Source organism: Convolutriloba macropyga, chromosome 2 (assembly GCF_964194025.1).
Source record: "Convolutriloba macropyga chromosome 2, txConMacr16.3, whole genome shotgun sequence".
Lineage (NCBI taxonomy): Eukaryota > Metazoa > Xenacoelomorpha > Acoela > Convolutidae > Convolutriloba > Convolutriloba macropyga.
In genome coordinates, this window is record NC_134469.1 from 82,820,887 (window position 1) to 82,848,569 (window position 27,683).

Below are 27,683 nucleotides of genomic sequence, written 5' to 3' on the forward strand. Positions count from 1 at the left end.
AAACAATGACAAAAAACTAATCAAATCGAATCCAAATTGATTGTGAAAAAGACTAACGAGACAGAACAATATTTAAACGCAAAAACTCGTATGTTACCAAAAACAAACCATAAAAATGTTTGCTCAAAAAACTTGTTCAAAATTTGAAAAAGTTAAGCTATTAAAAGTGCCATAGTATGTTAAATAAAATCAATTGTAAACAAAAAAACATTTGAAAAATTCCAAGGAAAAAGACAAAATTTATTAGTTCAAATCGATGATTTTCAATTTAATATAGTTAAATTCTTAGACTTATTTTATTTTTCACATGCGGCGTTGACTTTCAACATCCTGATTTAAAAACACTCCAAAAAACTATCGATCAAAAAAATAAGTGCATATAATAGTAATCATGGCTGAAAATTTTACACAGTCATCCTATTTTCTAAATTAAAAAAGAAAAAGTTCACATAGATCCGAGAAAATAAAATACTTAGCAAAAAAATTTCAAAACAATAAAAAAATTTATTCAAAATTTATTAGAATTCTATTCAAGAAATAAATTTTCATTGAATTTCAAAAACTTAAAGTCAAAAAACAAATGAGCCCATAACAACATAAAAATAAACCACTTGCGGTGCAGAGAAGGACTTTTCCTACTAATTGCAACCAAAAACAAATCAAAACAAAGAAAAGTTGGACAAAAATTGTAATTAACGGATTAGTATGTCTACATTTTTGCGAAACAAAAAAAAACTCACGTTCAAAAGACTTGTTCAAAGCACGCACTGCCAAACGAACATCGCCATATATTTTGATTTTTCAGAAAAAAGTCACTCAAAGATCCAAAAATGAAAAAAATAATGAAAAAAAATCCAAAAACCAACTGTAAAATTGAGAAATTTGTGCCAATTTTTTTCGCTTAAGAATAATAGGCTCTGCAAAAATTTCTGCAATCAATTTCAAAAAATTACATACTAAAGCAGCGTCGATCCAAAACCATTTCTACGACAATTGGGCCAAATGGACGAAAACGTCTCAAAACGGTCATCTATATACGCCGTTCTATCAAAAACAATTGTTGAAATTCAAAAAGTATTCACTGAACGCAGCGCATGGTCAAAAATTTTATTCCTCGCTTAGCAAAAATCTGCTCAACATGACAGCCTTTCTCACTTTCGCTTTCAGGTCAAAAGGCCGCATGAATAAAACTACTTCCTACAAAAAACAAAAAAATAGACGTTGAACTCTGGAAAAGACTCGAATGGTCGTCTTCGTGGAAAATTTACTTTTTTAATCAACTTTAGTAACCGGTTCCCACTGAACTAAAAAAACATCAGTCAAAATATGAAGATCGCCCATAAAACCAACTGAACTTAAAAATTAACTGAACAAAAACTATTTTGAAAGAAAAACTTGGACAGTGCAAGAAATTGCCAAAAAGTGTTGCACATCAAGTTCTCTCAATCGAAACACTATTTTACAAAATAAAAACAGTAATCAATTGGTAACCGAATAAACTTGGTCGCTTTATTTACAAAAATTAGTAGTCGCATTAAATAACAATGCACGCAATACAACTAAACAATGACAAAAAACTAATCAAATCGAATCCAAATTGATTGTGAAAAAGACTAACGAGACAGAACAATATTTAAACGCGAAAACTCGTATGTTACCAAAAACAAGCCATAAAAATGTTTGCTCAAAAAATTTGTTCAAAATTTGAAAAAGTTAAGCTATTAAAAGTGCCATATTATGTTAAATAAAATCAATTGTAAACAAAAAAACATTTGAAAAATTCAAAGGAAAAAGACAAAAATTATTAGTTCAAATCGATGATTTTCAATTTAATATAGTTAAATTCTTAGACTTATTTTATTTTTCACATGCGGCAATGACTTTCAACATCCTGATTTAAATACACTCCAAAAAACTATCGATCAAAAAAATAAGTGCATATAATAGTAATCATGGCTGAAAAATTTTACACAGTCATCCTATTTTCTAAATTAAAAAAGAAAAAGTTTACATAGATCCGAGAAAATAAAATACTTTGCAAAAAAAATTTCAAAACAATAAAAATAATTCCAAAAACGTATTAGAATTCTATTTAAGAAATAAATTTTCATTGAATTTCAAACAATTAAAGTCAAAAAACAAATGAGCTCATAACAACATAAAAATAAACCACTTGCGGTGAAGAGAAAGACTTTTCCTACTAATTGCAACCAAAAACCAATCAAAACAAAGGAAAGTTGGACAAAAATTGTAAACAACGGATTAGTATGTCTACAATTTTGCGAAACAAAAAAACCTCACATTCAAAAGACTTGTTCAAAGCACGCACTGCCAAACGAACATTGCCATATATTTTGATTTTTCAGAAAAAGTCACCCAAAGAACCAAAAATGAAAAAAATAATGAAAAAAATCCTAAAACCAACTGTAAAATTGAGAAATTTGTGCCAATTTTTTTTGCTTAAAAAGAATAATAGGCTCTGCAAAAATTTCTGGAATCATTTTCAAAAAATTACATACTAAAGCAGCGTCGATCCAAAACCATTTCTGCGACAATTGGGCCAAATGGACGAAAACGTCTCAAAACGGTCATCTATATACGCCGTTCTATCAAAAACATTTGTTGAAATTCAAAAGGTCATTCACTGAACGCAGCGCATGGTCAGAATTTTTTTTCTCGCTTAGCAAAAATCTGCTCAACATGACAGCCTTTCTCTCACTTTCACTTTTAGGTCAAAAGGCCGCATGAATAAAACTACTTCCTACAAAAACAAAAAAATAGACGTTGAATTCCGGAAACGACTCGAAGAGTCGTCTTCGTGGAAAACTTACTTTTTAAATCAACTTTAGTAACCGGTTCTCACTGAACTAAAAAAAACATCAGTCAAATTATGAAGATCGCCCATAAAACCAACTGAACTTAAAAATTAACTGAACTAAAAAACTATTTTGGGAAGAAAAACTTGGACAGTGCAAGAAATTGCCAAAAAGTGTTGCAACACCAATTCCCATAAGTTCTCTCAATCGAAACACTATTTTACAAAATAAAAACAGAAATCAATTGGTAACCGAATAAACTTTGTCGCTTTACTTATAAAAAACAGTAGTCGCATTAAATAACAATGCACGCAATACAACTAAACAATGACAAAAACTAATCAAATCGAATCGAAATTGATTGTGAAAAAGACTAACGAGACAGAACCAAAATTTAAACGCAAAAACTCGTATGTTACCAAAAACAAGCCATAAAAATGTTTGCTCAAAAAGAGTTGTTCAAAATTTGAAAGTGAAGCTATTAAAAGTGCCATATTATGTTAAATAAAATCAATTGTAAACAAAAAAACATTTGAAAAATTCAAAGGAAAAAGACAAAAATTATTAGTTCAAATCGATGATTTTCAATTTAATATAGTTAAATTCTTAGACTTATTTTATTTTTCACATGCGGCGTTGACTTTCAACATCCTGATTTAAATACACTCCAAAAAACTATCGATCAAAAAAATAAGTGCATATAATAGTAATCATGGCTGAAAAACTTAAAAGAGTCATCCTATTTTCTAAATTAAAAACGAAAAAGTCTACATAGATCCGAGGAAATAAAACACTTTGCAAAAAAACTTCAAAACAAAAAAAATTATTCCAAAAATTTATTAGAATTCTATTTAATAAATAAATTAAAGTCAAAAAACAAATGAGCTCATAACAACATAAAAATAAACCACTTGCGGTGCAGAGAAGGACTTTTCCTACTAATCGCAACCAAAAACAAATCAAAACAAAGAAAAGTTGGACAAAAATTGTAAACAACGGATTAGTATGTCTACAATTTTGCGAAACAAAAAACCTCACGTTCAAAAGACCTGTTCAAAGCACTCACTGCCAAACGAACATTGCCATATATTTTGATTTTTCAGAAAAAAGTCACTCAAAGATCCAAAAATGAAAATAATGAAAAAAAAATCCAAAAACCAACTGTAAAATTGAGAAATTTGTGCCAATTTTTTTTTTGCTTAAAAAGAATTAAAGGCTCTGCAAAATTTTCTGGAATCAATTTCAAAAAACTACATACTAAAGCAGCGTCGATCCAAAACCATTTCTACGACAATTGGGCCAAATGGACGAAAACGTCTCAAAACGGTCATCTATATACGCCGTTCTATCAAAAACATTTGTTGAAATTCAAAAAGTCATTCACTGAACGCAGCGCATGGTCAGAATTTTCTTTCTAGCTTAGCAAAAAACAGCTCAACATGACAGCCTTTCTCACTTTCGCTTTTAGGTCAAAAGGCCGCATGAATAAAACTACTTCCTACAAAAAAAATAGACGTTGAAGTCTGGAAACGACTCGAAGAGTCGTCTTCGTGGAAAATTTACTTCTTCAATCAACTTTAGTAACCGGTTCCCACTGAACTAAAAAAAACATCAGTCAAAACATGAAGATCGCCCATAAAACCAACTGAACTTAAAAATTAACTGAACTTAAAAACTATTTTGAAAGAAAAACTTGGACAGTGCAAGAAATTGCCAAAAAGTGTTGCACATCAAGTTCTCTCAATCGAAACACTATTTTACAAAATAAAAACAGTAATCAATTGGTAACCGAATAAACTTGGTCGCTTTATTTACAAAAATTAGTAGTCGCATTAAATAACAATGCACGCAATACAACTAAACAATGACAAAAAACTAATCAAATCGAATCGAAATTGATTGTGAAAAAGACTAACGAGACAGAACAATATTTAAACGCAAAAACTCGTATGTTACCAAAAACAAGGCATAAAAATGGTTGTTCAAAAAGATTTGTTCAAAATTTGAAAAAGTGAAGCTATTAAAAGTGCCATATTATGTTAAATAAAATCAATTGTAAACAAGAAAAAAACATTTGAAAAATTCAAAGGAAAAAGACAAAAATTATTAGTTTAAATCGATGATTTTCAATTTAATATAATCAGCACTAATAAATTTTATAGGTCTCAGCAGAATGTTAGAAAGAAAAATGCTAGAATGCGGAGAACACATACAATATGAAAAAGATTAAAAATAATTCGCAATTTCTGAAAAATCAAAAAACTTAATTAGATACTCTAATTAAAAATACAAAAATGAGGTTAAAAACATGGATTTTTTGCTATTAATCAAAAGAGGTTTAAGAACATTAGATAGCCATTGTCTTGTCTCAGTAAGAAGTGAAAACAGCTCAATTGCGAAACAGCAAAACCATTTTAAAAAAAAATTTTAACCTCACCGATGGTGCAAAAAAGACTTTGTATGGTAAATAACCTCAAAGTACAAACAGAAAACTCTGACAAAACCACCAAAATCGGATTAGTAGGTTAAGAAATTTATAAAATAGTAACACTCCACGTCAAAAAGAGGCATCCAATTCAGGAATTATCAAAAGGACGCTGACATATTTACTATTCTGGTTTGAAAAGTCCACTCAAAGAGCCAAAAATGAAGAAATTAATGGAAAAAAGTCAAAAAACGCATTATTGTGCTCTAAAAACCATTGTGGTATTAATTACAGATGGTTGCATATTCATGCAGCATCGATCAAGATTTACTTCTACAAAAAACCAAGTTACAATAAAAAATAGGGCCAAATTGACAAAACACGGCTAAAAACTCATCTATATGCACCAATCTCTCAGAAGCTCTTTTCAAAGTCAAAAAACTCATTCACTGAACGCAGCGCATGAACAAGAACTTTTCTCGCTCAGAAAAAGTTAGATCACACGACAATTTCACTCACTTTCACTATCAGGTCAAAACGCAGCCTGATATAGTACTTCCGGAAAAAAACAATGTCCCCAATAATAGCCGCTATCGCTTCGCGGCTATTATTAAAACTAAAACTGCAGAACGTGTTCCATTTAGCAACACTACTTAATTTTGCAGCAGTTTAACATTAGGCTGTTTGATACCAATCATATCTTAGCACTCGATCTCATGTAGCAACGGAATAGAACAAAACTAACTTTTCGAAAGTCAACACAACGGATAAAACTTCATAAAACTCAATCACAAAGATAACTTATTTGCACTTGAGTATCTCAGGCCTGAACAAGATTGACAAATAAATTATTATCATTGTAAAGGATACTTTCTGAGCAATTTCAACGCAGGTATCTTAGCGCCAGAGTTCAAATAGATTCTCGTCAAGTTGTAGGCTGCAAAACGCTCAGTTGAAAAAATGGTCAGCTTCTGGTTACTACCAACAGCTTTAGCAGGATCTTGCTGCACATCAGGTCCAGCTTTTATAGACTGGCTCTGCAGGCATTTATTGTAATAGAAGATGGCTTGGGGCAGGAGGTCAATCTGGTGGAATGCTCTGGCCAGGTTGTAGTAACTTTCCTGGGGGTAACATCTTAACGCGTGATATCTTTTTAAGAAGAACACACTGAGGCTGAACAACACTCCTTTCTGCTTTGAGAACCTGTTGAAAACAATATTAAACGTATGAGGTTTGTCTAGAAATTTAGGACCCCCTATCCACCAAGAAATTTTGTTTGCGTTATCATATGTGAACATATTAATGTTTGTTTTCCCACTATTATATTTTCTTTGTAATCTTTAAACATAAACCGACCATCGGACGAACTGCTCTCAAACGACTGGCGAGGAACACAATTTAGAAGGGGTCAAAGGCCAGAGAAAATGTTATGGTGCAAAATCTGACTGTGGAATTCTCTGATAAGAGTCGACATTAACCTCTACGCTACACGGGTTATGAACTTTATCGCTGACAATTGGTTTTATTTTGGAAACAAACTTTAATTCAGAAATACAGCAACTTAGATCACTCAAAAATGAAAAGCGTGGAAAAGTCACTCAAGTTAAAGAATGTTTTAGAATAAAAGCGCAAAAACGGTCAACCAAATATTTTGCATAAAAAGACGCACGTTTGCAATAATTGGGATCTATTCTGTTTCGGCCCCCAGTGTTTTTTATGACCCCCAGTTACAAATTATATGTTGTTATATAGCACGTTACTATGTAAGAAAATAGCACGTGCGCCTGGGGGGGGGGGGTCATAAAAATTTATGTTCACTAAGCTGGGGGGGGGGGGGACAGAATAGATCCAATAATTGTTTCAAACTTCGTTCGAGAGCAACTAATAATAGGGTGGACCTTGCATTACATTCATATACCACTACAAAGGTACAAAGGTGTCAATTATAGGGCTTCATGATCTGGGTCGAGTTTTCGGGATTGTAGGGGGGACACTACCGGAATTTATGATAGCCATTCATACCTCAACTTTCACAAAGTCAAGAATTTGAGAAGCGCGGTTCTTATACACCTTCAAATATATGTGCATAAGTGCAACCGCTTGACAACAGTTCTGTATAATTTCTGGAAGTTTTACATGGCAACATTTAGTGATAAATGAAATAATAGTTTCGATACCAAATAACCGTTTCAAATAAATAAAAAATTTAGGGTCATTCCCATTATAACCCCCCATTATGGTATAATTGCCATGATTGGGGGTATAGGTTACATGGCAACTAAGCTGGGAGTAAGCTTTTAAAGTATGCGACAAACTTTTCTGTTTATTTGCATAAATTACCTTGAAACACGAATTTTGCAAACTTCGTGTTTCAAGTACAGGTTACGTAACGTGACTCCTTGAAGTCACTTCGAATTGTGTCAGAAGAAATTTCCCCTTATGTCTGAAGACGCTTTTTGCTTCTCGATTAATACCACATTTCCTCGATGACTTCACCAGAGTCACATAAACAATACATTCAGTTCAATTGAGCTTCCAAATGAGGACGCACAATCGTAGATCAAGAACAAACCAAACGCTAAATTGACTAAAAACTGCTGATGAACCTCGAAACCAATGAAATGTCCCCCTCCCCCTGATCAAAACTTTTCCCTTCATTACGTGTGAAGACTCCCTTGTTATTCAAGAAAAGAACTCGGGAAGAATCATGCAAGATTTTGAACTCATTTTGAACTCAATCTTTTATATTTCATCTCCAAAAATAGCATTTCAGTTTCGAAAGTTACATTGACTTAAACAGTTTAACCATGAGTTACTTCTGGAATAACGGTTGGGCGCAAGTCCATGAATTTGAATTTCAATATATTTTCCAAAAAAATTTCGAAAATATGGCACAATTTGGCTGCAGAGGTTTCTCAAACTAAAGTTATTTTTATTTTTCAATTTACGTTTCGGAAAAAAATACAATCGTCTTGCAAATTAACTCAAAATGTTGCAAGTTTGCAATTCTTTGGTTATAAGGGCTGGCTTAAATCGGAAAGGCCCGCTCGTTTTTCATTGATTATGGTTTGCATAGCCTATTATAGAAGATGGGGTTATCCATTACAATCTATATCAACTATTAAAAGCTGTCTGTATCAACTAAAAATGTCAAAAACGAGCTCTTTCACATTATAGCCTCCTCCTCCTCCAACAGTGGGGGGGGGGTCAATCTCTAAGAACCGCCATTCGCACCATAAGTAGAAGTCTCCAAAACAGATTCTGTGAATCGCATACTTGAAGACTAGTGAGCTCAAAGGCTCTAAGAGCACCTTATGCCCGCTGGGCTCTACCTGTTTATCCCGTTTTTGAGGGCGAAAAGTCAAATGCGTCAGACGAAAAATGGTCAAGCGAAAAATCGCATAAAAAACGACTAACAGGACTAATATAATTGCTACAAACTTCGTTTGAGAGCAAATAAACATATGAGGTTTGTCTAGCAGAAATTAAGGACCCCCTATCCCCTATGAAATTTTGTTTGCGTTACCCTTTGTAACCATATTGTTTGTTTTTGCCTTCTGATATTTTTGGAAAGCTTAATAATAGGATGGACCATTCACTTTATTTTCATAACATAATGGAGGTGCAAACATGTCAATTATAGGGCGTCATGATCTACGTGGAGCGTTCGGGATAGGGGGGGGGGGGGGGCAGTGCCACAACTTATGATAGCAAACTTATGATTCATACTAAATCTTTTGTATAGTAATAATTTGAAAAGTGGGGTCCTTAGCCACCTTCATATTTGTGTATACGTAAAACTGCTTAACAGCTGTGCTATATGAACGCAGAAGTATTACATGGCAACATTTAGCGCTATGTGAAATAACCGTTTCGATATGAAATAATCGTTACATCGACTATATATGAAAAATAGAGTCTTTCCCATTAGAGCCCCCCATTATGGTATAATTACCAAGATTAGAGGGAGGGGGTACAGGTTACATGACCACTAAGCTGCGGTAACACAAAGTGACACACTTTTCAGGTCAATCAAATAATGAATATGACCACACGGTCGTTATCGGCAACGAGAAGTTATCAAACTCCGAGGCGAAGCCCAGGTGTTATGATAACTTCGAGGGCAATAACAACCGTGTGGTAATTTTTTTAGTCAACACCTGTTGCCATAATGTTTGTTATTTTTAGACTACAAGTTTATCAAACTGTTTCCATCATTAGAGTACGAGTTTATCACCATTCTTTCATCGCCACTGTTTACTTAGTAACAGTGCCGATAAAAGAGTGCAATTAACTCGTAGTCTAATGCTGAAGTGTTTTCCAGTGTCGATCGGGCATTAAAATTCATTGCACTGGCAGTTTATTTAACTCCTATTATCGCAAGAGGTGTTGATTAAATTACTTTGAAACACGCATTTTAAACTTCGTGATTCAAGTATAGGTTACATAACGTCAAAGTCACGACTCCTCTAAAGTCACTTCAGTCAATTTTGGCTTGTCTAAAAACGCTACATGGTTCTCGAGTGAATTCATCAGAGCCATGTAAACTATGCATCCAGTTCAATTGAGGGTTCCAAATAAGAACACATAAGAAATCGATTTACTGACACTAAAAACTACTTATGAACATCGAAACCAATGAACTGTCCCCTCCCCCTGAACAAAATTTTGCCTTCATTGCGTGTGCAAACCCCCTGGTTATTCAAGAAGTCAAAACTAGCAAGAACCTTGCAAGACTCTAGCAAGATTTTGAATTCATCCGGAAGGGTCTTATATTTTCTCCGAAATTATCAATTCAGTTTTGAAAGTTCAATGGACTTAAATAATTTAACTATAAGTTACTTCAACTGCCAATTAATGAGCAGAGAATAATTCTGAATTACGATTAAAACCATGAACTTCCTATTTTCAGCATATTTTCTAATAGAACAAAATCGAGAAAAAATGGAAGGGCACTATTTAGCTGCGAGGTTTCTTAAACTGAATTTACGTCTCCCAAATAAAATCAAAATCTTGCAAGTTTTCAATTCATTCGTTTCTAGGGCTGGCTTTAATGGGAAAGGCCCGCTCTTTTTTCATTGATTATGGTTTGCATAGCCTATTATAGAAGATGGCGCTATCCATTACAATCGATATCAACTATTAAAAGTGTACAAATATCAATAATGGGGTTTTTCACATTATAGCCCCCCTCTCAATGAAATTATAATACCCCGTTAAGGTATATTGACTATGATTAAGGAGCTATAGGTTATTGACATTTACCACTAAGCTGGGGTGGCGGGGGGGGGGGGGGGTTATATCAACTGTTTTAATAGTTGATAGAGTGGGAAAACCCAATGATGGAGGGTTAATCAATTTTTCTAAACAGCCATCTTACCTCTGAGAGCCGAAGTGAAGGTAAAGAATGCCAATTAAGAAGTTGTAAAGTGGACTGTGCTGTTGGGATACAAAATGAAGACTCAATTCAGCCAATGCTACCTTGTAGTTTCCACTCTCGAGTGAATTGAGAGCGAGAAAGAGAGACTTGTAGAAGTTATCTGTCTTCTTTTGCGTCTTGTCCATGTACATAAGATACTTATGGGCACGGTTGTCGTCCAGCATACTGCTCACTATGTTGAAGATACCCCAAGCCTAGCAACAAAAATGGTATCTATTCTGTTTCGCCCCCCCCCCCCTGTGTTTTTTATGACCCCGAGTTACAAATTATGTGTTATATAGCACGTTACTATGTAAGAAAATAGCACGTGCGCCTGGGGGCGCAAAAAATATAAGCTCACTAAGCTGTGGGGGGGGGGGGGGGGCAAAACAGAATAGATCCCAAAAATAAATTAACGGAGCACTGAGCGCCGGACATTAACAGAGCACTGTCGTCCAATATTTTAGGGATTAGAGTCAATATTGACTCATGTTCCTACAAAAATCGTGCCTTTTGTTTAAGTAGAGGTTTAATATTGGGTTCAAATAATACATAGCTCTTAATACAAAACACCTTACGCAAAGAGGCAAACATGTACTGATTATTACGTACATGCACGCAGTTCTAACGCCAAGTATTATAGACTTTCTTTTTTGCCTCAATTTCCATCCCTGAATGCAAATATTTAACATTGTTTTGATGGACAACTCAAAAGGCATGCAATTTATATTTGATTCGGCAATTAGCCTTACTCGCGCGTCTAAATCAGAGCATAGAGGGATTATTATCTATCTATACCAATACGCATTCGACTTGGAAATTCAGGCGAATTAGAAAATTTAAATAACCGGCATCTAAAAGTGGGCTGAAGGGATTTTTCCCGTTTCGATTTTTGACCTTTTTTACATTGACTTCTTTTTAGATTGCTGTAATGAACATCCGATGTTTAAAACCGCTTAGAGCAGAATGACACTAGCTTTAGAATTCAAAATATTTTACAGAAATCGTCAAAAACGCGGCACAAATAATTAAGGCAGAACAAACTTACGCTTGATTGAGTGGAAAAATTAGTAGCAAACAGCCGGCTGCGATGCTACAATCTGCGATGCAGGCTGCGAACGCTTACTTGCTACAATCTTTGATTGAAAACAATCAGAAACATAAACCAACTAACGTCAAAAAAATGCTCTCGAATGACAGGCGGCGCAATTCAATTCAGGCGCTGTAACCTAAATAAATTTTTCTTTATGAGTGCGAAAACATAAACTGACGGTAAAATTCGAACCCCGCCCTCCTGAGTCGATTCCGTCACCTCGACGGAGGTATTGAACATTCGGCTGTCAGGTCCTTGTGATCGTCTCTAACAATCGGTTTTGTTTGCACAACACATTTTATTTCGGAGTGAGAGCATTCGAAGTCACTTAAAAATCAAGTAGTGCGAGAAAAAGTCACTTGAGAAGTCAATGATTATTTTAGAAAAGCGCAAACCGCAAAATCAAGCAAAAATATTGCTTAAAAAAGACATACACGTTTACAATAAATGCTTTTCATTCGAGAGCAATTAAACGACTATATTCAATTTGAAAATTTAAACAGCTAAACCTGAAAAATCTCCATATTTTATTAAATGCTGATCATATATAAAGAAAAAAGTCGAACTCAATTAAAGCATTGACTACATAAACAAATCTTTAAGCTATGAAACTGAAACTATGCATTATTGCAGCGTGCAAAAATTCCTTATACGTGTCTTCAGATAACGCCTCCAGAAAAAGCAACCAGGAATTTTCATTGATTAGACTCAGTGAAAAGACAAAAAAGAATAACAAAAAAATGGCAAAGGCATTAGTCTTTTTTGGAAACGAAAGTACTCGAAGTTAATTAAAGCTTTGTTTACACACTTAGACAATTGGAGGAGATTTAACTATTTCTCATAAGAATCAGAAATGATGAATCATGTAAATTATCAGAATGAGCAACAAGCTACAAAAAAACTAAAAATTTTGAAAAAAATTTGCACGTTTTGTCAAAAAATTGCTAAAATGATAAAATGTTGAAACCATTCCATTACCACTAGAAACAATTCAGTAACCTATTATCAAACCCTAGAGGAGGTTACTTGACACCTAGGGCTGATAAAAACAAAAAATGTCAAAATTTTTCAAAAAGCTTGAAAAAAATTGCAAAATAGTATAAATTTGCCTTTTTAGCAAGCGGTTGTTCGTCAGTAGCAAGGCATGGGAGGGGGGGGGGGGGGTTCACCGGGGGCTGATTGGGGGGGCAACACTGGTGTGGGGGGCAACAGCGGGGTGGGGGGGTGGGGCAATAGGGGGTCAACAGTGGGGGTGTCTTCAACCTCTAAGAACCGCCCTTCACACCAAGTATAAGTATAAGTCTCTAAAACAGTTTGAGCTGAAACAGAGCTGAAAGGCTCTAAGAGCACTTAATGCCCGCTGGGCGCTACCTGTTTATCCCGTTTTAGAGGACGAAAAGTCAAAAGCGTCAGACGAAAAATCGGTCAAGCGAAAAATCGCATAAAAAAAGACCGACAGGACTAATATAATTGCTACAAACTTCGTTTGAGAGCAATTAACAAACGTGATAGATAATCAAAAAGTCACTTATTGTTTTGAGAAGTTATAAAAAAGTTTAAAAGACCATTAGCAGCCAATTGTAGGTTTCAATCCCATATAACACAGGTATCAAATTCAAAGATTAACGCGGAAAATCGAAAGAACTGAATGCACAAGTCGAACTAACCTAAATAGAAAAGAACTCGTTAAACAAAAAATATGCGAATATGATAATCGGACAATGATGTATGTAGAAAATTCGAGAAAAAACACTGAATCCACAAATCAAACAACCCTAAATAGACAAGTACCTCAAAAAATGAAAATACATAATCGTGAAAATGATATTCGGGCAACAATATTAGTGCCTAAAAAGGGAAAAAACTGAATACACAGCTCAAAGTACCGTAAATAGACACGAAACTCGATACACGAAAATACATAATTTTGAAAATGATATTCGGAAAATAATATTGGTTGAAAAATCGAGAAAAGTTGAAATGCACAAGTCAAATTACCCAAAATGGACAAGGAACTCTCAATAAACTTAAAACATACCCAGTAGATTGCCGGAAAATAGCCACCGTCGATTCCCATAATCAAGATTGGGATAGAAAGAAATGAAAAAACGAGTGAAAAAAATGAGTTTTGTACAAACAATTCTACAGTGGGAACTAATGTGATATCATTTTTGAGCTGAACATACTCCTGTTTCGTACTGAGACCACACAGGGGCTAGTATCAATACCAAACATACCCGGCAGATTGCCGGAAAATAGCCGCCATTGATTCCAATAAGCATGATTGGGATTGAAATAACAGAAGATATTGAAAAAAAAAGAGTTTTGTACAAAAACATTTTTAAGTCCAATTTATTTTGATGGCATTTCGTAGTTGAACATACTTCTGTTTCTTAGAGAGAGGCTACAGGGGCTACTATCAATAACAATAAGCATTAGAGAGAGGTAACTAATATTTATAGGAACGACGTTCAAATAGCGGGCATCTAAAATTGGGCTTTATGGGTTTATCCCGTTTCTATTTCTGACTTCAATTTTTTATACTGACTCTGTTCATTTTGAATTGCTTTGCTGAGCAACTGATGTTTAAAATCACTTTTAGCAGAATGAGAGCAGAGAGAAACTAGCCTAGAGAAGTCAAAAAGATTTCACGCAAAATGTTGAAAAGGCGGCAAAATGAGGTAAAGCGAAACATTTTTTTATTCGACGAAGTAAAAAAAAAAAAAAATAGGAGCGCTATAATAGCCGGCTGAGAAGATGAGGGCGGCTATTAATAAGCATCAGAGATGGTAACTAAGCACAAAATTCGAGTAACGGGCATCTAAAATTGGGCTCTATGGGTTTATCCCGTTTCTATTTCTGATTTCGTTTTTGATACTGACTCTGTTCAATGAATTGCTTTGCTGAATAACTGCTGTCAAAAATACTTTTAGCAGAATGAGCGAAGTGTGGAACTAGCCTATAGAAGTCAAAAAGATTTCATGCAAAATGTTGAACAAGCTGTGAACTAAGGTAAAGCGAAAAATTTTTTATTCGCCGAAAAAAGATTAGGCGCGCTATAATAGCCGGCTGAGAAGCTGAGGCGGCTATTAATAAACCATAATGCTAAAGAAAAATCAATATAGTAGCAACTAAAACTAAGCAATTTGCCGCTCCAAACCAAAATAACAACCAAATTTTACTCAAAACACAGATTCAGCACCAAAAAACCAAGAGATACAGCCAACTAGCTTCGGACAAATTGCTCCGAAACGATTGGCTAGATTCGCCTTCGTTAGTAACGTGCTATAACTGATCGAAGAATTGAGTGAAGCGGCAAAAAGCAGTGAAGGGGTTCCCAAACACCCCAAAATCACCATACACCAAGAACTTGATCCTCTTTAGCAGTTTTGAGGAACTGTAAAATTAGGGACAAGTGAGGTCTTGGGAGAACTGCAAACCAACCTAATGCTCTCGGGCTTCACAAGAAGAAACTCGGTCAGACAAAAGCCGACCTTATAAAAATAGTCACACCAAAAACAGCACAAGTCAACAGCAATAAAAAAAATTTGTAGGAGCTCAATTGAAAATCCATTCATTTGAAGCGCATATTACCTGTCTTGAAGTCCAGTCTGTGGCCTGAATTAGGTTTTTGGCAACGTAATAGATAAGATTGGGCTGCTTCACTTCAATGCCCAGACGGACGGCAAAGAGCTGGATATCTCGCGTGTACTCTGGATAAACATTGTGCTGACCGGCCTAAACAAAGAACTTGCAAATTGAGATTATCAGTTTCAAGTCAATTATCAAACTTAAAAACCGAATAACTTTGGACAAATTGCTCTCGTACGACAGACAAGAAATTTATTTCAGTGGCTGCAGTAGTAACCATTCAGATATCAAACCATTGTAAAATACCATCTTACGATAAATTTTATTTTAGCAGCAGATTTTATTTTGGAGTGAGAGCAATTGAGACCACTCAAAAATGGAATCTTTTCCGCGTTTGCGAACCACCCCCCCCCCCCCCCCAACTTAGTGGGTGCATATTTTTTCCACATTTATACAAAATAATGTACTGCGTAATGTTACGTGTTCTATAACTGGGGAAGCATAACGTACACGTAATAATGCAATTGCCTCAAACATCATTCGAGAGCAATCAAAAATAATTTTGAGCGCTCACAGTTTCCGTAAATGAAATGGTTTTACTCTAACTTTATCTCTGGATTATATCATAAAGAAAATCACAAACAGCAGCAAATCCCCCTGGGCATCAATCTCCCAAATAACTTTTGTAGTACGTCAGTCAAAGTATGTTCATGTGGTAAAAAAAACTTTGACTAACTAATGGGTGACTTCGGAAATCGCAAAGCCTCCTTCAACTTAGAACGGCAAGAACAACCCCCTCACATATATAACGGTTTGTATGATGGTTCCGACCGAAAGTCATCAAATTCAATGATAGCAACAGCTTCAATAACATTCAAAATGGAATCATATGTAAAAACGTTTAAATTCAGACCTGGACGGCCATGTAGAGAACGTCCCCCTTGCGGCTAGGCCTTCCCACTTTACTTCCCTGGCTGAGTCTCAATCCAATGCGAATAGCCTTGATGAACTTTGACCAGCTGACATTGAGTCGCCGCTTTATTTGCTCCTGAATCCGTCTCCACTTCATCCGACACATCTTCTTACGCTCTTTTGCCATATTTGCTATTAGAGAACTGTTAGCAGTCACTGAAAAAAGATCAAAAAAATAAATAAATAAACAAATAAATAAATAAATAAAAATAAATTGGTTTTTAGAAGCTAAGGACATGTTATCCACTCAGCACAAAGACATCACTCAGTTCCAACAGGTCATCAATAGACTTCAAAGAGGCCTAGTCTAGTGATGCCTTGCAGCAGTTTAAGAGTACTTGGCCAGAAATTTTGCTCCAAATTTAACAAAATTCCACTATTTCATCGCGTCAGCATCGGTAAAAAAAATCGGAATGTATGATAACCATTTCACATAATTATTTTTTTTTAAAAATGACCTCCAATTAGTTGATTTGGCAATCTGATGTCTCAAATACATAACTCACAACCATTAGACGAATTGTTCTCGAACGATAGGCAAGCGCTTGACTTTCGTTATAACTAGCTTAAGCATAGGACGGTTAGTCTCTGAGGGCGATGATGAACATCTGCCTTTTCAAGCGTACTTCAGCAGTTCGGTTAATAGTACACTTTATTTCGTCGTTGGAGACCGAAAGTCAATTTAAACGAAAGTCAAGCAAACATAAGAAAGTTCTAGCTTAAAAAAGTAGAAACGGTCAAGCAGAAAATTGCGTAAAAAAGACACGTTGAGACTTCGTTCGAGAGCAATTGAACAAACTCATTCAGGTGTCAGTCTTGTTACTTGAAGCTGCCGTCATCAATTACCTTGAATTAGATTGAGACAACTTTACTTGTCTTTTTCGAAACATTGCACGAATAAAAGAACAAACGGAAACCGGCCACCGTCGGACAACTTGCTCTCAAACGACGGGCGGGTTAATTTAATTCCAATCAGAGGGGACTGTAACCTAGATAATTTGTCATGGGTGCACAAATGCCCCAATGAAAAGTTCGAACCACCGATATCAGTCATAATAGACTGAAGCATTAACCATTCGGTTATCATGCCCTTCGCTTTCGTTTAAGCAACCGACAATTTCCGAGTAAAACAATTTAGGTCACACAAAAATCAAGAAGTCAAGCGTGAAAAATTCACTCGAGAAGTGAAATCGAATTTCGTAAAACAAGCTTTGGCCTACATGACTCAACATAATGTCGAGGGAATCACTCTCGAAGGACTGGTAAGGCGCTTGACTATTGCAACTTTCTTCATTGGGAAAAAAGTGGCAACAAGGTCAATAAGGCACTTCAAATGACTCATTGAAGGTTATTGCAGACTATATCGAAGATAGATAAAGAAAAATGAAATCAACGTTGGCTCACTTTTCATTTGACTTGTAGCAATAATCTCTGCAGTCAGCTGATTAAAATTGTGAATGAGAACAATTTAAACCCCGTAAAACTTTTTTAAAAGTCGAAAACGTTCAAAAGCAAATCTTGCAACAGACTGAGAGGTATGACAAAAGTAATTGATTTAATCTTCGTTCGAGAGCATTAAAGTTTCATTTATTTTTCCGGCTTTTGGTTCTTGAAGAGCTGATTCACCAGGTTTTGACAATATTAACACAGAATAGCGTGTTTACTAACTTATAGGACAGAACAAACAAAAATGTAACTTGAATTTCTGATTGAAAGCATTGATTTATTATTATCAAAGTCAAAAATGGCTCTCAAATCGCTCTCAAACTACCGGCGAGCGGTTGGCTTCGTCAGTAGCTAGCTATGGTTTAGTTCAGCAGCCAGTTACGGTTTAGTGATGGTAGCTTTGGCTTAATTGAGGATTCAGCTTAATTGGGGGTGGGGTGCAAGGGGGGTAGCACGTCTTTCCGGCCTGAACGATGTGGAGGGGTGGTGTGGTGATTGGGAGAGGGCTGAAAAGGGCGGACATCTAACTCTATGAACTGCCCTTCACACCACCACGAGTACAGAGGTCTCCAATACAGTTTCTGTGAATCGCATACTTGGAGACTATTGAACTGAAAGGCTCTAAGAGAACTTAATGCCCTCTGGGGTTACCTGTTTATCCTGTTTTTGAGGCTGTGAAGTCAACTGGGACAGACAAAAAATCGGTCAAGCAAAAAATCATAAACATAACCGACTAAACGTCGGAAGAATTGCTCTTGAACAACTAGTGGGAGCTCTAATCAATTGCAGCCTGCTTCAGTCGGTGGGGGGAGGGGTAGCCTAAATGGGACTTGGAAGTTCTATAGTGGGCTTCAAATAACCACATTAGAGGTTAACATATACCACTATTAGGATTTAAAGTAAAAAATGACACCAGTTTCGGCGCATTTTTTATTTGACTTTTAGTATTAAATTGCCGCCAATTGAGTTCAGCTGCTTGAAATTGTGATTGAGAGAGAATTTAAGATCACGCGAAATGCAAAAAGTCAAGGGCGTAAAAGTCACTCGAAAAGTCAAAACCATCAAGCGAAAATTTTGCATAAAAAAAAGACACACGTTTACAATAATTGCTATGAATTGCGTTCAAGAGCAATTAAAAAGACCACAGTACTAACATAATTGCTACAAACTTTGTTTGAAAGCAATTAAGAAGCTTAGGCCTCATTCGTGCCTTTATTCCGGTAATAATGATAAAAGAAATATGTGATATAAGGTGATAAGTAAAGTACATTGCTTTTTTCTGTTTTTGACACCTTTTTAAAATAACTTCACTCTGTGACATATCGTTTGTGGTCTCGTTTGAAGCCATTAATAATGTGATAGAAGCAATAGCCTAATATAAGCATTAAATATAGCAAAACTCTCTTGTGTACTATATGCAGCAATTTGTTTCGAGCGAAAACATCAAACAAATCGCCACAACCACCGAAAATTAGCGGATATTGCAATTTATGGACAACTTCCTATCGAAAATCTGGTTTTATAATGTTTCAATACTGCTGAGAAGCACGCTTTTAGCTATAATTGCAACTAACAGCAACTTGTTGTTAAGGAACGATGGAAACCTAATTCAGATCTCTATTGAAAATCATCGTGCACAACTTACGGTCCACCTCTAATGACGCTTCAGTTGCCTCCTCTGCAGCGTCGCTATCTTCATTCATACTCTCTGCGCGATTACTGGGATGTTTTTCATTCCGCATCCGTTTTTGAGACAATCTAGAAGAGGGGGAGGACGGACATATTTCTTCGTCGCGTTGTGCACGTCGAGTGAAGACAGAGATAGTTGAAAAGACGTAATGGAATATGTCGTAGACTGTTTGGAAGAAGAGCTCGTCCGAACTCTCCTCTTGTAAGTCCATTCGCATGTTAACGATACGAACGTCTGTCTTCACATTATCTGAACACTCATCTGGCACCTGAACACACCATCACTTACAATCATTTTCTTTTTCATAAATTCAACCAATAAAAAATCAGCTCAATAATTTCATTTACAAATTGAAATCACAGTGATACGTTCGTCGCAATTAGGCTCTTTGTTGTCATGCATAGGTTTGAGCTTAGAGAGGTTAGTCATCTTGGGCGATGGGATGAGGATGAAAAGTTAGGGGAGGGCGGGGGGTAGAAGCGGGGGAGTTGTCTATTCCTGAAACCTCCCGAAATTGCACTTAACGCCATATAATTTTCGCATCCTCAAGTCTTCGTTAGCATAGCAGCTTGGTTAAATCGTAAACTTCTAAAGAGCAGAGAGCTTTATAAATCTCCAAAGGTTTGAAGTAACTCGGGTTTTAAAAAGTTCAAACAAATGACTTTATACAAGTTGCTGCGATGTCTGTAACTGCTTTAGAGTTCTGCCCTGTAACGCTGCTCTGAAATAAACTTCAATTAGAATTAGATATGCCCCAGTTTCCCATAAACCCTTCAACTACAGTAAGTAAATTTCGAATTGAGAGAATGCAAAAACAAAAAAAGTAACTCTTTATTTATTCAAAACACAATGTCAAGAGGTAATATTATCAATGGTAGTGTAGGGTAATATAATAATAGCTTTATAGATACAAATACAGGTGGGTCAACAACAGAAAGTACTAATTAATCTTGTAATGCACTAGAGAAGGATCAAAGAAAACGCATATCACGCCAAGAAACAATTGCTTTTGCCAGTTGGCACGTTTCGCAAATATCTTAAAAAACTTTTTTTGATATTTTTTTTGTATCAAGAAAGGATATATTTTTTCATCACCGAAAATTTTGAACATCGAGTTATAAAAGTGAACAGTTGTATTAAAAAAACAGTTCTGCATGTATTTAGTTTTTGGTATCAGTTTGCAGAAGTAGCTGTTTGTTCGTTTGTTTCTAGTTACTTTGAAGTTTGGGTACTTAATTTTCCGAAATGCTGGTAAATGACCGCTAAATATTTTCTACATATGGAAGGTCCTTTTATATTTCAAAAATTCAGTTGCTGGCAAAATTTCAAAAATTAATTTCAAATCTCGATGATTCATATTTTTTGCGATAAGTAATGGTCTTTAAAGCACAATTAATTTGTTTATCAAGTGAAAGTATCAGTTTTTGACTTATTCCTGATAGAACTACTGAAGAATAATGTAGATGGCTAAAAACTAGTGACTGTAGAAGAAGTAGGTGAGTCTGAATGTCGAACAGTTTTTGAATTGCGGCAAGGGTTTTAATTCCACATGCCATTTTCTTAAGAAATTTCTTAACTTCATCTTGGATATTTAAATGACTATCAATCATGATACATAAACATTTCACTGACTGTTTGGATTCAATTATCTTACCGCCAACTTTAATTGACCCTCCGGTGGTATTCTTATTTTCTTTGTAAATACAATTATTTCGGTTTTTTTTCAGCATTAAGGTTTAGTGAATGTATATTGAAGAATTGATGAGCTAATTTGCAAAATTCTTCAAGATTTTGAAAGCATTGCTTCAAATCCTTATGTTCTGTGAAAAGTAGAGTGTCATCTGCATACTGAACAATTTTACAGTTACTTGGTATGTTTTTTGACAGGTCAATTATGAAAAGCTTAAATAGAGGTGGACCCAATACTGTGCCTTGAGGCACACCTTGATAAAGTTTTATCTAATCAGACTTGACATTGTTAACAATAGTTTGCTGCCTACGATCTGTTATGAAATCAATCAGTAATTCAACAGCATTTTCACTGACATTCATGGAAATCAACTTTTCTTTCAAAATGTTATGCTTGATGGAATCAAAAGCTTTTGATAAATCAAGAAGAGCAGCTGTGATGATTTTGTTATTGTCAACAACCAGTCGAAACGATTCGGTGCAATACAGAAGAGCATCAATTGTTCTTTCAATTGAATAGTTTTTTCTAAAACAGAATTGCATTTCTGAATAGCAGCGTTCGTGATGCAAAAACTCGATGCAAAAAACGATTTGTTTTATTGGTTTTAGACAGAGAAGATGTCACTGAGATAGGCCTATAAATTTTAGGGTTATAAGGATCATCTTTTTTGAACAGAGGATTAACATTTGCGGTTTTAAGGTTGTTGGAATACTTTAATTCACTGATGAAACTGTTAATGACGTCGTCGAGTGTCCTACTATTATAGCACAACCATCTTTTAAGGCCCAGGGAGGTATACTTGAGGGTACTATTGGCTTTTGATTATTTAACGACTTAAGTTCTTTTTTTAGCTCGAATTCTGTAAAGAATCGGAACTGAAACTGATTTTGTGCGCGTACTAGATACAAGCTATTGAAAGAGCTTTTAAAATTTGCTGCTGCTAGCGTGTTTGTTTTTACAGAAGAAGTCACTTAACCTGAAAAAATTATAATTTAATAAATTTTCCATTTTAAAATTTTCCGACACGTAATTACCAAAAGAATCTCTTAAGCGGAAAATTTTTGTTGATGTCTTTATTGAGTTTCTCATAGAAATCAAAATTTTCCATTTTTCTTTTGAGGAAGTAGACAATTCGAATAAATCTTTTACCAAACTATCGCTTTCAAGCTTTATTTTTCTATCATTTCTTATGAAACGCGTTTCATTGGCGCATTTGATTTTAATGCATGAGTCATCATGCTGTTGAAGTACTCGAGTTTATGATAAGCATTGTCAAGGAAATATAAATACGCCCAATTCAAAGATCTCAAAGTTGCACAAAAATTTTCTTTCGAGTAATGTTTTTTATCAAAAAGTAACTTCGTGGTGGGGAATTTCTTGAGCTTCATTCTAAAATAAGAAAATAGTATCGTTGCAACATGATCGGCTTTTAAGTAGGTTCTGAAAATTTTGGTTCTATGCTTATCTGAAGTATCGTCTGATGATCGAATGATATAATCTACTAATGAGGTAAATTTTTGCATAGTTGCCACCGACTGATTACGTGGTTGCAAGCTATATGGCGTTAGAATTGTATCCAAAGAATATATTTTGTTCATATTTAGATATTTAATATTGAAACCGCGCATCAGGACAAATTTACATTCCATAGTAGAAACTTTGTCAATCTTGAACCAATTCATCTAAAAAATCAGAACTTAAATGTTTTTGAGGATTGTAGACTACGCAAAGGATTAGTTTAATAATTGCAAGGGAGATTTCTAAGAACAGAGCTTCGAAGCTGGTGTTCATCTTCAAATCGTTTCAGATTCTTGATTTCAAACATTTAGGCACAAGTAGCATGACACCATGGCCTGTTTTTTGCTATTTCGCGTAAATTGCGGGCACATCTAAAGGAAACAAGCTTCACTGTCTATTGGAATCATTTTCCGAGGAAAGCCAGGTCTAGGTCAAACCTATGATTGTATTATGCCTAAAATCTCTTAAAACTTTTCGATCTCCGCGTTTCCGATTTAGACTCCTGCAATTCAATTTTATGAACTTCAATTGATCTTCTGTCTGTTTTAAGACATCAGTGTAATTACTAACTGGGCCTGGATTTTTTTAAATATCCCGATAAAACTAGTAATAGTGAAACAATTAAACTTAGATTGCTAGCAGCAGCAAAGATGTTGAAAATGTTCAAATGAGTTTTTTTGTACCAAGTGGCATAAAAAAGGGAAAACTTATCAATGTCTGGTTTTGCTCTTTCAGACACATTATACTCTCATTATCTGTTACCGTGCCTAAGATAAAAACCAGATAAAAATGTGATATGATTGCATTTAGTTCGAAACACTTCATTGCAATATTTAAAAGAAACAACACGAAATATCATTAAAGCGCAAGCCAACAAAAACTAACAGCCTCTCATGTAAGTATAAGTCTGCAGGGGTTTCGTAGAGAAAGTATTGGTATAACAACGCAGAATATTTGCCAAAAGATTGTAACCAGCTCTGGACAAATGAATGCGATCTCGCGCAAAAAATGCGTCAAAGAACATCCGATCATGACAAAGCCATATTTAGATTAGCGCACCGATTTGATTGACCATAAATTGAGTTGAAGTGACACAGAGCTTCTCGAACTGCCAGGTTAATTGCATTAATTTTTAATGAAATGTGATAAATTGACGTTGAAAAGGTTACAGGCACTATAGGTTTCGTCGGTTGTAACTTTTCTAAAAAAATTGAGATCAATTTTATCCATTTTTGTTTGATATCGCTCTCCATATTGTTGCTGTCTTTGAAGCCTGCCACAAGTATGATAGTATTCATTTTCTTTTCGGGATAATCAGCGCAAACTTCACTCAAATCGTCAAGAGTAGATCCTGGATAAGAATGAACCTCTGTATCCCGGCTTCCTAGTCGTCTTGGGTCCAAGTGTCTGATTCTTGATGAACCCAAAACAAAATTTCGTGACTCCGTTTTGATTATTTTTGTCCTAATTGGAGGATTTTTTTGCTCAACTACAGTTTTTTAGGTATCACTTTTTGTGGTCTGCTCCTGGTTCGATGAGAGGTGTTGCAATGGCTGAAGTCATCTCACTTCCACATTCATCATCTATTGATTGATGTACATCAGGTGTAATTGCCCTCCTCGGTCGATAATTGGAAGATGATAAATTATTTGTTTTTGTTTAATAATAACTTCAAAGAAAGTATCCCCTGTTCAAGATCTTTAATCTTTTTACGCAATTTTGATAATATTTTAGGCTGAGAAAGCTTTTGAGGCATTGCGCATTTAACGTTTTTTTTCGAGGTCAAAGCACGCAAGACGATCGTAAAAATGCAGGAATGAGTAAGCAAAAGCTGAATAGAAAGCGCGACACCATCTTGTCGTAACAAAGTCATAAAATCAAAAACAGAATATAGCCGGAAAAATTCCGAGAACAACTCAGAAACAGTTGGCAGCTCTCCGGATAAAACTAACATATCAGATGAACATATAAGATGCTTGGTCTAACAAAAAAAAACATCAATAGAAAAACTAAAATCGCTCAATGATCTCTCCTTTTGATATTTGGCTTTCCATTTTAAAAAATTATCAGTTAACATAATACTTTCTCCAAAGCTCATGAAATAAATCCGCAAAAAATACATATTTGCAGACTCAAAAGATTTAGCATATTAGTTTAGCCACATAGCGGCAGGATAAAAAGGAGGATTGTTGACAGGAATGTAGATTCATCCTTCAAATCAAGGACTTCTACCTCTTCAAGAGGTTCTGTTCCTCAGCAGCCTTACTGAACCGCACATTTAATGCTCCCAAAACATTTTAAAGGGTTGCTCAAACAGTTAACGCCCGCATTCCCCAAAAAATTTCTAGTGTTTTCCGCAAAAAAAATCAAATCCTTCCAGCGGTAAAAAAAATTTCTCGCAAAGAACACCCATTCAAAAATTTTCCATAGGAAACAACACACATAATCATATTTTTTGCAAAATCAAACATTAAATTTGAAAATTATTGCAAAATTCAGATTTAGAAAAATATCACATTTCAAAATATTTCAACATTGGGTACAAGTTATTCTTGGTTATGACAGCACAGATTTGCCACCAAGCACCATTTTTTGATGAAACACTTTCTTTGAAACGAACGATAATTCTATCAACAACAGTGATCTTATGAAACTCGTCTGGATAAAAAATGAGAACCCCCCAAAACCTAGCTCCGAAACACTTCAAATGCCATCCGTTCCAACTGACTAGCTTCAAAATGAATTCGAACTATCTACTGCAAAAAAATAACAGACAATAAACTGAAATAACAAGAATACTGCAGCGAACAAACGGAAGGCCTGGAAAAAAGTGAAAAACTGGTTCAAAAACACAAATTTTTTAAAATTTAAAAGTTTAAGAAATCCAGATAAATTTGCACGTTATTTTTTTTTCACATTGATGCGCTCTATAAAGTGCTATTTTAAAATTATTTATTATTAGACAAGTCGGGTCTTTCCCATTATAGTCTCCCCCATGAAATTATAGTCCCCATTATGGTATAATTATCATGATTGGGGGGGGGTGGCTATAGGTTATCTGACCACTAAGCTGGGGGGGGCTATAATGGGAAAAACTCGACAAGTCTTCCCAAATGGCCCAAAAAATGGCCAAAAAACACACTAAAATGCAAAAACCATAACCGACCATTGTCGAGCGAATTGGAATCAAACGACTGGCGAGCAGTTGGTTTCGTCAGTAGCAATCTACGTTTCAGGGATACTAGCATTAGATTAATTCCAGGGTGCGTGGGGTGAGAACATAGTGCAAGGTGTGGGGATTGGGGATTCTTAAATGGGGGGGGGGGACTGATGTGGTTGTGGGGACGTAAATTTATATTTCCAAAAACAGTTTCGGAGAATCGCAAATTTAGAGTGATATAAGCAGAAAGACACGAAGAGTACTTAATGCACTCCAGGGTTACCTGTTTATTTGGGACGATAAGTCAAATTGGTCAGACAAAAAACAAGTGGACAGAAAGGCTATTAATATTGCAACAAACTTCGTTTGAGAGAGCAAATAAAAAGGGGCCAAATGAGCGAAAAACGGCAAAATTGGCCCTCAATTAAATATTATTCGATGTCAAAACTTGGCGCCTGAACCACAAAAATCTGTTACCGCTCATCAAAAACTTGTTCATCGAGGCTAAACTTAGATGATTAAACTTAGATTGCTAGCAGCAGCAAAGATGTTGAAAATGTTCAAATGAGTTTTTTTGTACCAAGTGACATAAAAAAGGGAAAACTTATCAATGTCTGGTTTTGCTCTTTCAGACACATTATACTCTCATTATCTGTTACCGTGCCTAAGATATAAAAATGTGATATGATTGCATTTAGTTCGAAACACTTCATTGCAATATTTAAAAGAAACAATACGAAATATCATTAAAGCGCAAGCCAACAAAAACTAACAGCCTCTCATGTAAGTGTAAGTCTGCAGGGGTTTCGTAGAGAAAGTATTGGTATAACAACGCAGAATATTTGCCAAAAGATTGTAACCAGCTCTGGACAAATGAATTCGATCTCGCGCAAAAAATGCGTCAAAGAACATCTGATCATGACAAAGCCATATTTAGATTAGCGCACCGATTTGATTGACCATAAATTGAGTTTAAGTGACACAGAGCTTCTCGAACTGCCAGGTTAATTGCATTAATTTTTAATGAAATGTGATAAATTGACGTTGAAAAGGTTACAGGCACTATAGGTTTCGTCGGTTGTAACTTTTCTAACAAAATTGAGATCAATTTTATCCATTTTTGTTTGATATCGCTCTCCATATTGTTGCTGTCTTTGAAGCCTGCCACAAGTATGATAGTATTCATTTTCCTTTCGGGATAATCAGCGCAAACTTCACTCAAATCGTCAAGAGTAGATCCTGGATAAGAATAAACCTCTGTATCCCGGCTTCCTAGTCGTCTTGGGTCCAAGTGTCTGATTCTTGATGAACCCAAAACAAAATTTCGTGACTCCGTTTTGATTATTTTTGTCCTAAATGGATGATTTTTTTTGCTCAACTACAGTTTTTTAGGTATCACTTTTTGTTGTCTGCTCCTGGTTCGATGAGAGGTGTTGCAATGGCTGAAGTCATCTCACTTCCACATTCATCATCTATTGATTGATGTACATCAGGTGTAATTGCCCTCCTCGGTCGATAATTGGAAGATGATAAATTATTTGTTTTTGTTTAATAATAACTTCAAAGAAAGTATCCCCTGTTCAAGATCTTTAATCTTTTTACGCAATTTTGATAATATTTTAGGCTGAGAAAGCTTTTGAGGCATTGCGCATTTAACGTTTTATTTCGAGGTCAAAGCACGCAAGACGATCAAAACAATGCAGGAATGAGTAAGCAAAAGCTGAATAGAAAGCGCGACACCATCTTGTCGTAACAAAGTCATAAAATCACAAACAGAATATAGCCGGAAAAATTCCGAGAACAACTCAGAAACAGTTGGCAGCTCTCCGGATAAAACTAACATATCAGATGAACATATAAGAT

At 35.3% G+C, this 27,683-nt stretch overlaps 1 protein-coding gene across 2 annotated transcripts in view; it reads right to left on the bottom strand.

Annotated features, from left to right (window-relative positions):
- Nucleotides 1-5,968: 5,968 nt before the first annotated feature.
- LOC142334792 (general transcription factor 3C polypeptide 3-like) overlaps nt 5,969-27,683 on the bottom strand; it is a 42,979-nt gene continuing 21,264 nt past the window's right edge. For both annotated transcript variants that reach the window (XM_075383095.1, XM_075383096.1), the window contains exons 7-11: nt 19,408-19,720; nt 16,258-16,472; nt 15,348-15,491; nt 10,622-10,875; nt 5,969-6,444 (exon numbers count right to left, since the gene is read on the bottom strand). In XM_075383095.1, coding sequence (XP_075239210.1) covers nt 6,096-6,444; nt 10,622-10,875; nt 15,348-15,491; nt 16,258-16,472; nt 19,408-19,720 — 1,275 coding nt within the window. In that variant the 3' untranslated portion in view covers nt 5,969-6,095. The remainder of the gene's footprint in view (nt 6,445-10,621; nt 10,876-15,347; nt 15,492-16,257; nt 16,473-19,407; nt 19,721-27,683) is intronic.